Source organism: Schistocerca serialis, chromosome 6 (genome assembly GCF_023864345.2).
Source record: "Schistocerca serialis cubense isolate TAMUIC-IGC-003099 chromosome 6, iqSchSeri2.2, whole genome shotgun sequence".
In the NCBI taxonomy this organism is placed as follows: domain Eukaryota; kingdom Metazoa; phylum Arthropoda; class Insecta; order Orthoptera; family Acrididae; genus Schistocerca; species Schistocerca serialis.
In genome coordinates this window covers 25,574,010-25,586,916 of record NC_064643.1, presented here as the reverse complement: position 1 = coordinate 25,586,916, position 12,907 = coordinate 25,574,010, and the positions used below count along the sequence as shown (strand labels likewise).

The 12,907-nt window shown below is 39.6% G+C and overlaps 1 protein-coding gene across 3 annotated transcripts in view; it reads left to right on the top strand.

The window, feature by feature from the left end:
- Positions 1-12,907, top strand: part of LOC126484077 (uncharacterized) — a 91,979-nt gene that overhangs the window by 76,545 nt on the left and 2,527 nt on the right. Inside the window, exon 9 of one of the 3 annotated variants that reach the window (XM_050107449.1) lies at positions 12,577-12,710. The exons of the other annotated variants lie outside the window; for them this stretch is intronic. Coding sequence (XP_049963406.1) covers positions 12,577-12,667 — 91 coding nt within the window. The 3' untranslated portion in view covers positions 12,668-12,710. The remainder of the gene's footprint in view (positions 1-12,576; positions 12,711-12,907) is intronic. 3 annotated transcript variants of the gene reach the window in all.

Genomic DNA, 12,907 nt, shown 5'->3' with positions numbered 1-12,907 from the left:
CAGTTTACGTTTGATTGGCAAAGGGTTCAAAAATATAGAAGCACTCGGGCTTTCTCTGTGTTCTGTCTCAGATAGCATGTGGGGAAAATAAATAACTTCTCTTGCAGTTCTGTATCAGTGTTAAATAAGGATAAATGTAGAATAATGACTCTGTGTGTGTGTGTGTGTGTGTGTGTGTGTGTGAGAGAGAGAGAGAGAGAGAGAGAGAGAGAGAGAGAGAGAGAGAGCTAGCTGTGTAGTATCTGCTTATAAGATTAGTAGCAAACGTCTTGAGTGTATCACATTGTATATGCATTAATGGGTAATAGTAAGAAATTATATGAAATATGGTGATCAGGCAAAACATTACTAGGAAAGGTGCACAGAAAGCTTAGATTTGTTGAAAGGGTGCTGTGATTTATGTCTGAATAGGAAATTGCACATGACGCACCAGTGCAACCATTTATGTCACTGTAGATGTTTGTAGATACGGTACCGTCCCAAAGTGTGGCAAGTGTTGATGATGTACTCCTCCAGTCCGTGCACACACAGTGATCATTTGAAGAAATGTCAGTCAGAATCACTGCTACTTCTCTGAATTACAACAGCTGCTGTTCTCCTATTTGGTATCACAGTTGCGTGGCAGTCTGTATTCTGTGGAGTTATGTGCTCGTTCTCACGACCAGGAAATCTAGAAAAAATGGGGGAACTTTTTCATCCGGGAAAAGTCCAGCAATTTGTTATAATTTTGGGAATTTTTCATTGTTTTAATTTTCAGATCAATTTTTGTAGTTTTGACTGATAAAAACTGATATTCTAACAAATAATTTTACTGTAGCCCACTGCTGCAGAATAATACTGCAGCAGTAAAACATAAACCAGAGAATAACACCAAAGCAAAAGTTAAGACTGTGAAAACTTTGTAAGAACAAATTGCTTTCGATGAGAGTGACATCACAGGTGTTTACATTTCTAACAAGCTGTGGGAAAATATTGTGAATGGTTATTTGAGAAGCACTGCTTTCAAAGTAAATTTCCTTTTACACAAGACATGTGAAAATATGTGATGAATTAATTAAATTGTGAAGTGTTTCACTGTCATTCGAAACTTAAACCTTTTGAGAGCCAGCCACTTTAAAAACGACCAGCCATTTATGCCATTATTTAAAATTTTAATGGTGCGTTTGTGTTTAACACATGCTAAAAAGAGACCAAGCTTCAAGGTTAGTTTTTCATATTTATTTCAGTTCTTTTGTAGATTACAGATTATGCAAAAACAATGGCAGAAGTATGATTATCCTTTAGAAAACGAAAAAAAAAAATTGAAGGATGAGTTCAGCAATTTCACACGTAATTTGATTTCCAATGAAAGGGTCAAAGTTTTCTCACATGTAGGGGGATATGTCGCAGTCGTAGCAATACTTGTTTGCTTCTTTCCTGCTCATTTTACAAGTAAATTGTCTCATCTTCTCCGTACCGTGCTCCGAATATCTGCTGTCGTCGGCTGTCTAGGTTGTGTGACACAAGCTATAATTGGTTAACGAAGTGCATTGTGCAGCACAGTCTAAATTTCACTGCTCCAAAAGCTACTGTGCTGTACGTGCTGGAATTCGTATTTATACTTTTGTAATACCAGTATATACAATGTTTATGTTGCCCCACGGCAAAGAGCTTTCCAGAACACATTGTTTTCTTGCTGGATTTTGTTTCCTAAAATGCTGGAAGTTCTGTGCTGGTGTATAAAACGTTTACCAGTCAAAGAATTGAAAAGTTTTACAGCTTCGAAGGAAAATATACTGGCACTTAACAAGGAAAAATGTACTTTCTCTCAGGGTATAGTACATTTTCACCCAGAAAAAGTGTATTTTTAACAGGGGAAAATCTACGTGGTTTTTTTCTTATTTATTTATTTATTTATTTATTCCCCCCCCCCCCCAAATTGTCCGCATGTACACCCTGTCGTAAAGAATTTAAATCCAGAAGCTCATTGAAATAATGGTCCTGATGCATCTCCATAGTGCTTTGAGTCATGAAGCAAGTGATGTTCAGTGTGTGTGCGCTGCATCCTGTCACTGCAGTTATAGTATTGAATAACATTACGCAACTGCTCTGCACGTGTCGCCCACAACGTAGCTGATGTTAATCAGTTCCTGTCCTCAATGTAGATAATAAAGTTCGTGTTAAAGTACAGTCTGTCTGCAAAGGAATGTTCCATTTCAGTGGTATATTATAACAGTTTTTTATACAAATATTCAGTTCGACCTAAAATACAATTCTTCCCACACTTTGGGTAATAAGTCCAGAGCAATGGAAGCAACAACAGCCCCTTCAGTTCTGTGTCTCAACTCTGGCAGATCATTAGATAGTGGCACAAAGCAGACAAGATCTTTTACAAAGCCCAAAGGAAAAAAATCACAGGGGTCGAGGCCAGCAGAACAGTGTCCTCGTCATATCAGTTATTAGCACCAGTCCAGCGGTCAAAGGCTTCGATGTTCGACTGTGCTCGTACAAAAACGTGCCGACGGATAGGGGCCCGATGTTGTTGCCGAGTAAAGTTTTCGGGGTCACCTTTTAACTGATGAAAGAGCCGTTCTGGTAACATATCCAGGTAAGCTACCCCTGCTATGGTAGCTTCAGCAGAACAAAATAGTCTGAACACTTGACATTGGGACACACCACAGAAAAAGTTTAATTTTGGGATTTCGCATGTACTTCCATTGCGTAGTTCTGTACATCTTAATTGTCACATCGGATAGGTCATCTGCAATCACTTTGTACGGTCCACGGAATTGTGCAGCTAGGTTCTTAGAATGACACCTTCTTACGGTCTCATCAAACAAAAGAAGCATCCTAAATATTCTTCGATTCTCCAACTCTTCGTGTGAGCTTTACTGGTTTCCTTCATTTCTTTTATCCTTTCTCGTGCTACTGGATGTACTGCTTGCAGCATTCTAGTTGGCTGATATGCATAACAGTTCATTCCTCTGTCTTTATGACTCCTGGAATGTGTACTTGTCTCCCATAAATTTATGCCAACAATGTATAGCCATTGCTACTGTGAAAATATAAGTAATTGGATAGATTAGTTTTCCACATCTTTCATTTTCTAACCTTCTATTTTTTGCAATTCCCATCCCACCTGTACCACATACAGTGCACTTAGCTTTCCGCATTTATTAGCTCGTGCACGATGTTACAGCAGTATTCTCTGTTTCTCGTATTACTGTATCTACCGTGTTTAAGCTCTCAGATTTTTGAATCTTGTCCACTGCAGTCTATAACGGTCAGTCTTTCCGTCTCCTCCTGTCCGGTAAGTCTTCCTCCGACCAGAGGTTCTGCGTGACTCCTCCAAACTCTACTCCTTTTCCTAAACCTTACCAGTCCTCCTCTTTCACCGCTCTCCCTTCCCCTTCGACCCTTCTGCTAGGAGAAGGATCCTTCACTGCTCTCCCTCCCCCTTCGACCCTTCTGTTAGGAGAAGGAGCAAGTGGCTCCAAAAGCTTGCAAACTGTAATACCTTTTTCATGTGTGTTCTCCTGCCACCACATGATGAATAAATTTTTTTTCTATCCAGTTACTTGTTTGTTTCAAAAACTGATTATTTTTGTTGATACTTTGCTACTGTGAGGCATATTAAATACAGAAACAGTATACTGTTCCCATATATTCCAAGTACAGTGGTCCTCTCTAACGAAGTGTCATAAATATTCCACCAGTGTCCTACGAGTTCTCTAGAGCACCCCGTTTGTCAGTGAAATGCTGTCGTCACAGTTTTCTGGATCCTTAATAACTTATGTACCCTCTTCTCTGTGTGAACTTACTTCTTTGAGATTTGTAATAGTTCCTAATGTGTTCCTCTTTTCATGTCTTTCCACTAATTATAGTTTTCTATTTGGCCTAAGTTTCTGTGCATCCTCTGATGACTGCCTAACACTAGTTCGACCTTTTCCTCTGTGTCTAGTTCATTTTCTTCACACGTTCTTAATTTTCCCTAACCACTCTGTGTCTCGTTCTTTCGTGCCCTCTACATCGTCTGACCACATTCGGCTCAATGCATCACAGTGAGGACGCATGTTATTGTTGCAATGTTGCCCAGCTCCCAGTAATTTTACACGTCATATGTCCACTTTTCTTGTAATTATTTGGTTTAGGAAGCCTAATATGTGCTGTAATAGATGTTACAATATACAGTCTTCGGTTACCTGACATCTTGTCACCTCGATAACAGACATGAAAATGCTGCAAGGCTCGAAGCAAACTCGGAGTTTTCTCTCTTACTCCAACTCTGTGCAGACAGTGCACACCACCGTACTCGGAGCGGGTACGAGTCGAGTCGACGCCCGTCCGTGGCAACAGGTGGCTCATGTGCCAGTGACGTCGGAGAGTAACGCAGTCGGCACGCAAATTCCCTGACTCGAGACAGTTCCTAATGTCCCGTCAGAAGGCACCACTCTATGGACGACGTGTCTGCCAGCTTTCTTTCATTCATTTGTCATCGAGGCCACTAGAGTGTGCCATTCCACCATCCACAAAGTTAAGAGTACCGATCTTTTAACATCGGTTGTGATAGTTTTGTTTTTTTGACAAATTAGTTTTGAAGGTAGAAATTCGGAGAAATTTTTTTCTCATCAGCATAACTGGAGTTTATAGTTTTTCAGTTGTAAATTGAGCGCAGATTTAATGTAGTGGCATTTGGAAAAATGGCTGGAATATTGCAATTGTAGCTGTTACTGAAGTCCTAATGTTTTTATTTATCACATTTAGAAATATTATCTCCGAGAACCTCGTGTGTATACGTTGTGGCGTTTCGAGGTGATCGAATGTATCGGTTCTCGATACTGCATTTTTCTGTGCACTGTTGCATATAATACGTTCTGTACAGTGAGAAATAGCTCGTCACACAGTTCCTAGTTTGCAAAGTGTAACCAGTTTTAAACACCGTGCAAAATATCGATACTGGAAATTGACAGTTTAGGACAGCGTTTAAAATGAATATTTGTAAAAATAGTGATTGGTTGTGTGGCTGTCAATTTAAAAATGCATTATTTTGCTTCCCATGCCTGTATGATGTTGAACCCTTGTGGACAAAAGTGAGGGTTACAGACGTAAACCATCTGAGTACCAAAGTGTAAAAGCACGAATCTTCAGCTGCTCAAATACAAAATAGCTGAACAACCGAGTAGTGCATCGAGAAGGAAAATTGCTGAGAATGACGTGTCCGAAAGAACAGACGTCACACATTTGTATAACCGATCTGCCATGATGGGCACTGAAATCACAACCTTCAGTGCAGATGCACATTTACATTCAATCTCCAGCAGGAATCTAAATGTAGTGAGTGTGGATGACACGGGTGGGGGCTGTGGATAGGTACTAGGTGGGAGTGCAGGTCAGCTGAGATAGTCTGTGCATTTGTGATAAACGGTCTGTCCGGGTCACACAGTGGTTAATGCGACTACCTAGTAAGCGGGAGATCCCAGGTTTGAGTCCCAGTTGCGTGCACATTATCCCTCGTCACAACTTATTTTGCACAAAGTCCTGATACGACTGATATCTTAGTACCATCCCCGTATGTTTATTTCTCCTCCCTCCACTGTCAGTTTGCGTAGTAGAAGAAGTTGGGTGTAATAGGTCTGGGCTAAATATATTTCTGTGGTTCCTTCGAATTGGCCTTAAGGGATCATGATAAAACTGAATTGTTATCAAACCCTGACTAATTTTACTTCTGGATTGAATGCAGCATTGAAAGATAATTTGGGTAAGGCAACTGTTTTCAAAGGAACCTTCAAAACTATTCAAAGTGAATTTTTCCAAATTATGTTGGATGTATACCAAGAAGAAATTTCAAAGCAAATAAGGAATCATAATTTTTAGCTGTTATAGCAGATAAAACAAACAGATCAAACATATTTCAGATGGCTGTTGTATACTGTTACGTATTGAGACCCAGAGGTTCTAGAGTTTCCTATCTCCTTGTGAACACGGTGCACAGATGTTCGCTGCGACTTTGCTAGAAGAATTGAATAGGCAAAAAGACTCACCAAAAATTACTTGCACAGACCTGTGATGAGGCATCTGTTATGGCTGTTTCCTCGGGTGGAGTACAAACTGTTGTGTAAAAATTGTCCTAATGCAGAATGTGTACATTGCTATGCTGATGAAGTTAATCTTATAATGAGCAAAGCGGTATCAATCAATTGCAGTATGATTTATTTATTTATTTAGAGTTTTCAGAGAATATGTCCATTCTTTTCATAGAGTGCGCAGTGGACCACTATCCTCGGTGACTTAGTGAGAAAGCATTTCCCTCGATCTTGTCCAGTGGATTTTTCGATCTCAATTCGTAAACGCAGTTCATTACTCCAACAATGTATAAATCACATACTGGAAGGTGATTCTATAAGAAGTGAAACTACAATTTGCCAGGCTCTTCGCCATAAAAATGTTCGTTTCAATCATATCTTAAATTATCAGTGAGCACAGACATTTGCCTGCAGGGGAACAGCAACTGTTATAAATTAAAAGTGTAGAGCCGGCACAAGTTGCATGTAATTTTTTATCTATTTTACATGTTTCATTTGTCCAATGCGAGCACTCTCAGAACTTATGTAGCGGGGGCCACACGGTACCCGTTTCAGTTATTGGTTGGAATTTTCTAGTTAAGTTATGCCATTTGTCAGAGTTCTGTTTGGTCAGTTACGGTACGGAGAATCAATGCGTGCTGGCCCATAAGATCATTTCGACATTTAAAATAAATGTTATCGAGATTTGAGAAGTAATTGGTATCACCAGTGGCATTGAATCTGTTGATTACTAATGAATCTACTGATTTATCAGTGAAGAGAATGAAGTTGGAATAGCCTGATGTGAGTAGAAAAGAAAGGCAAAGGTGCTGTGCAACGTGATTGATGTTATAGATCATTGTATTTTTTCACATCATCTTGTAGCTGCTTCATTGTTTTTTCGTGTTAAGTTCCCCTTGTATCTTTTTAAGATATCCTGAAGATACCTTAAAGGAAATGTGTTCATTGTCATCATTTTTGGATAAGCTGAAACTATATTGTTAACTATCTTTTATCTACCTAGCACAAGAATGTAGATCATTATCTGGTGCAGTTAGTCTAGTAGAGTCTGACAACTAACAGCCCAGGGAAGATGTTCACTAAGTAGTCTAAACTGTTGAAGGTGACATCGGTCGAACCGAAAGGCTGCTTTTCAACTTTGAAAATAATAAAATTATTCTTACATAACTCCGAGTGAGGAAAGGTTGACGGCCTCGGCGATGCTTTCCACCGAAAGAGGTCTCGCGATGCAGATTACAGACTGCAATTGGTGTGTGACTGAAGAGTTTGTCAGTGAAAAATGGAATGGCAAAGTTTCAATACAAGTAAGACAAGTTCGTTAAATGATGAGTGTGTTTCAGTTCTACTAGGAATGTAGCTCATTCAATAGTTTTTCTAGATAGTTGATAAATCATAGCATGCTCTTTGCTACAGATATTTTTCTGTCAGATATATTTCTCACTTTTTTCAGGATCATAACTTGGATTTAAAAAATTGAATTTTCTGGCATTCATACACACGAATTGTCAGGATGTTTAAATCGTAACAAATGTCGGGAAGCAAGGCACCGATAAAAGAATTTTCTTCCTTGTAACCATCTCGTATAAAAATGTAACATTGAAACTTTGGTGCAAAACCCAGCTTCAGATACCACTGGCTACCACTGATGTATCAGCATTTGCATTAAGATTTCTGGGTTTATACAAAGTGTAAAAAAAATATTCCTCTAGTTCCAACCACCATTTCAGTAATCTCAGCAACAGACCTTCGACACCAAAAGTCCGTGTCAGTGGCTCGTGATCTGTTACTATGGTAAAATCTTCCTAAATGTGTGGTCTGCACTGTTTTGTGGCCATACAATTGCTAAGCACTCTACCTTAGTTTCAGCCTTATCCAACAACCGTGGGGCACAGTTGACTGGCAAATCTGAATCTATCTCCCTTCGTGACAGAACTGCTCTGAACAGTTCTGCACTGGTATCTGCAGCACCAGTGTTATGGTTTCTTGAAATCAGGGTAGCTCAGTATGGGAGGATTTACTAATCTCTCAGTTCCTCAAATGCTGCTTGTGGCAGAGATCCCAGTTCAGCGATTATACAATGGATTCACAGTATTAATATTCAGCCACCCCTAAATATCCTTTAAATCCTGTAATGGATTTCAGAACTGTTCTCCACCTCTTCACATTATGCTCACCTGGCTCCACATCTTTCTTTGTTATTTTGTGTCCTAAGAATATTACCTCTTTCTCAGAAATTCACACAATCTGGTGTAACTTTAACCTAGGTGCCCTTAAACCATCCAATATTTTCCTGCAACTTCTCATCACATTCCTTTACTGAACTACCTTAGCAAGTTACGTCATCCGAGTACATTGAAACACTTTGTCCCATGCAATCTTGCCAAAGCAACATTCACTAGTCTTTGAAATATACTTGATGCATTCTTTGCCCCATTGGCATCCTTTTGGACTCTTAGTGCTGATAATTTGCAGTGAATGCTGTGTTTTCCTCTATCTGCTGAATCTATTAAAATAGTGGAGAAATACTTGGCTTTCCCCAGTTTGTCCAGTATCTCACTTATGTTGGGGATGGGGAAAGTTTCCCCCACTGAGATTTCATTCTATATTTCCCTATCCCACAGGTGTCCGTGGGTACTTTTCAGGTTCTCTGAACAATTATATCCCCATTAACCATTTTCTCAATTTGCTCCTGTAATACCACCTTTTGTGCTTCCAGTATTCTATAGGGATGTACCTTTCCTTTGTTGTTTTGGCAATATAGGGAATGCATGCCTTACCATTTATGTGAATGCCAAATTGTCACCTTTTAGATAAAATACCTCACCATATGCCATACAATTCATATCAGTCTTCTTTATCCAACTGACCATTCAGATCATTTCTCTAACTTGTGCAGTGAGATTTCCTTTTGTGCTCATGCCGTTAATTGCTCCCTGTGTGGCTCATGTTGGTGTCACTTTGTCTTATCAGTTCACCTAAAACTTTCACTGTACTCAGATTCCACTTGGCCTCACTTGTAATTAGTACACTGAAAATATATTTCCCTTGCTCTAATAGTACCATAAATTTGGCTGTATGCACACTTGGCATTTCTTCTTGTTTGGGAATAATCTTTTCTTTTTTTTTTCATTACTGGGATTCAACCCTGTTTCTACACACGTTCTTATGTTTTTCTTTGCTGTGAGCTACTTTCACATCACTTTCTGATGCCCCACTAGTTTGCCTTATAGGTAACTCATAACATGTCGTCTCACAACTTGCCTTTAATTTGCATTTTTAACTTTTCCTTCACCATTCTGTGATTTACACTTTTTCATCTTATGTCTGTCATGTGGAGCTTACCGTCGTATTCATAGATCCTTTTTGCCATCTACTTTTCCTGATTTGCGATTATTGATGAAAGCTGGATCCATCATTACACACCAGAGTCGAAATGGCAGACAAAACAATTGACAAAAGGCTGGTAACAGTCCACTGAAGAATGCAAAGACCATTTTGTCAGATGGTGAGGTGATGGTCACTGTTTCTTGGGATTCCCAAGGATTACTTGGAAAAAGGCACAGCCGTAGCTGGACCTGTTTATGCTTCATTGTTGCATCATCTGAAACTTGTGTTGGTGGAGAAAAGACCCAAGTTTAACCACAAAAAAGGGTCCTTTCACCAGGATAGTGCACCATCCCACCCATCAGCGATAACAATGGTGAAAATGCATGAATTGGACTTTGAATTGGTTCCTCATCCACCCTATTCACCATACCTAGTCCCAAGTGACTTCACCTTGTTCCCTTACTTGACACTTTGGCTTGCTGGGAAGAAATTTTCATCAAATGAGGAAGTGATAGTTGCAATCAACAAGTATTTTGCAGTGGGATGAAAAAGTTGGTGGATCCCTGGACCAAGTTTATATCCTTCCAAGCAGAATATGTTGAGAAATAAGTTGAGTTATTTACGAAACAAACATTTTTCTCGCTTATTTTAAATGACTTATCAAACCGACTTCATATGTGCCCTTGATATCTATTGATAACTGTAACTGACTTCCTAATTTGTAGCAATATTCCACTGCAATTTTGTTTCTTGCTTCAAAATCTGTGACTCTTAACATTTGGGCATTTTGTCACAGTAAGATGTGTATTCCTCGTGTAACACACTCTTAGTTTTCCATTTCACTTGTGGGCACAGCCCCTAATTTCTCATTGAATTGGGGTCTAGCCTTTCACATTTTTCACAAATGGTTATCTTTTTAAGTCTGCATTTGTGTGACCTGGTTTGTCACAGTGGTAACAATATTTCTGAGAGCCTTTTGCTTCTTCTGCCTTCACCGTCTACCCTCGTGTTCCTCTTTGACTTTCCACAGTCTCTAGCCATGTGACCCATCTGCACTCAGTGTCATCATCTTCCCTCTGTTACTTAGAGTTTAGACTTCCTTCACTCTCAGGAATAGATCCTTTTTCTTTCACGGAGAGTAGGGCACTTTCCTCTCTCAACACCTCTTCTGCTGTGGTGCCTAACCTAATTTAATCGGCGTGTCTTCGTACAGCTGCCCGAATCCTATCACTCGCCAGGCCCTGCACGGAGCGATCCTGTCCCAGTATCCGCACCAGTCTCGATGCACCTCACGATTGTGCTGCCCGTGTCACTGGTGACGGCCTCTCTGAATGATTTTTAAACTTCATCTATCCAATGAACCGATGATGCAATTGCTTTCCCTGTGTGTTGTCTGGCCTGACAGGCCTACAAGCATAATAGCCTATGCTGCACTTATCTGTATAATTTTCTTCCCCGATTATATTCACTCGATTCCAGTTATAATTATCCCGGACAGTTAATTTTGCTGTAGCTTTTGCCATAATTTTAGACTTATATTGTGAAGTAGCAATGGTTTGTCATCTGATTGGACTACTTGAAATCCTGCATTCACATTGTCTGTGAAATCCCTAAGTTTGGAGCTCCACTAAATGACTTATTTAGTAATACAAGAAGATCCTTCGCACTGATGCCTTTAACATCTGAATTAGTAGCTGAAGCCAGCTTACATTGATACGGTGTTATACGTACAGTCTTAAAACTCTTATGTCATTGCTTCCCTGAAGTGTGCCGATGCTGTAGTTCTGCTGATTTCTTTTGCAGTTCCTTCAAGTATTTCTTCCTCTGATGGTCCCTCCTGCGACTTGCCTGGCCCGGACAAAACCACCGAGAAGTCAGTGTTGGGCTCTGGGGATGGCATCTGCTTCGTTTTACCTGTTCCACATTCCCCATCACCAATCTTCTTACCGTACACAGTGTGAAGGACCGATTCCGATAGTCTTTTGGAGGTGTGGCCCGTGTGGTGCAATCGGGCTGTCGATGACAGTGTGGACTGAAGCCTACTGAGTTATCTGTAATGGAGGAGAGGAAGAAAGTCTTGAGGATGCTTAGAACAGGTGATTCTGGAGTGGAGAGGAGAAGTTGTTGGCTTTGTAGGAAGTGAATAAGGGTGCAAACACTAAAGAGGTCGTATGGATAAAAAAGAGAACATTCTTTGGAGAAGATTTTCTGAGTGAAAGAACGTGCTCTGAGGAAGTTCTTTATATCGTATGAACAAAATGTTCAGAGCATATTTTCTGATGAGGGAGTTCATTCTCACTATCTCGCCACCTGCTCGAATCTGTTCTCCGCGTTGTGTTGTCTGCACCGGGCACAGAACGTACTCTTTATCTTGCATTTCGTTCAGCTTGCTGAAATATGCAAACTATTCAGTGTACAAATATGGAACTGTAGCATCACTGTGTTTGGGAAGAGTTGCATAAAATTTCATTTTGTTTTCACTTTTTTGTGCGGCAACAGATTATTAAGAACATTACGGATGGTTTATGAAAATACATTTTCTGATAATCTTGACAAATTTTCGACATGCAGGGAACTTTTTTTTATTGATGTTAGGTGAACGCATTATGCGAATGAAATTTTAACAATACGTCACATTATCGTCTACTCCGGATTGTAAAACGAGTGTGTTCTGACACGTGGTAATCTCGATTAAATGGCACATAATACTCTGTTGGCACGTCAAGTACTTAAGTGGTCATCTTGTGGTTTTGTTATGAGAAACAGTTCACTAGGTTTGTAATAAACCTGTTTTTAATTTTTATGATTTGCCTACTTATTTCTAGCATAGCAAAATGGAACATCTGTGCTGTGCGAAAATATGATGAACATCTGAAAAGGTCAGTGACATATTTGTCTGGTTTGTACCTGGTCTTCCCATACACCACTCGGGAAAACTTGGGTCTCATAAATAGCACAAAAATGTTTTCATTTTTTCTTCATGATATTTGGGAAATAAGTTCACCACCCTAATAATGTTTTTACTGTTAAACCCATATAAACTTACACAGTTACTCTACTCAATATGTCTTCGGGTTACGTATATCTTTCTTTTTCCATCTGAGCAACATAGATTTATTAAATTTACTAAAAAAACTTGGTAAGACTTAATGTCTGCAGAATTTAATCAGCCTGATTTATGTTACAGAGCTCATATCAAAAAGGGGAGAATTTTCTCTGCTCGTGAGAAACTTCGCTGTGTTTATTCGTATGAAATCGGAGAATGTTCTTCATGTTGAGCAAGGTTACCCACTCATTTACTCAAGCTGAGAACACAGTCAGGTGAAGTACATACTCACTTTGTTTTATTTGTGTGAACTTGAGAATGTTCTCCAAAATTTATAGAATTGAGTACTTTCCCCATGTTATTTATACAATCCAAGGATTGTGAAATTAAGAACAACAAATTCCAGTAGCTTTATATCTTTGCAAATCATTGCGGCCGCACCTCTCTACCCACCCCCCCCCACCATGCCATC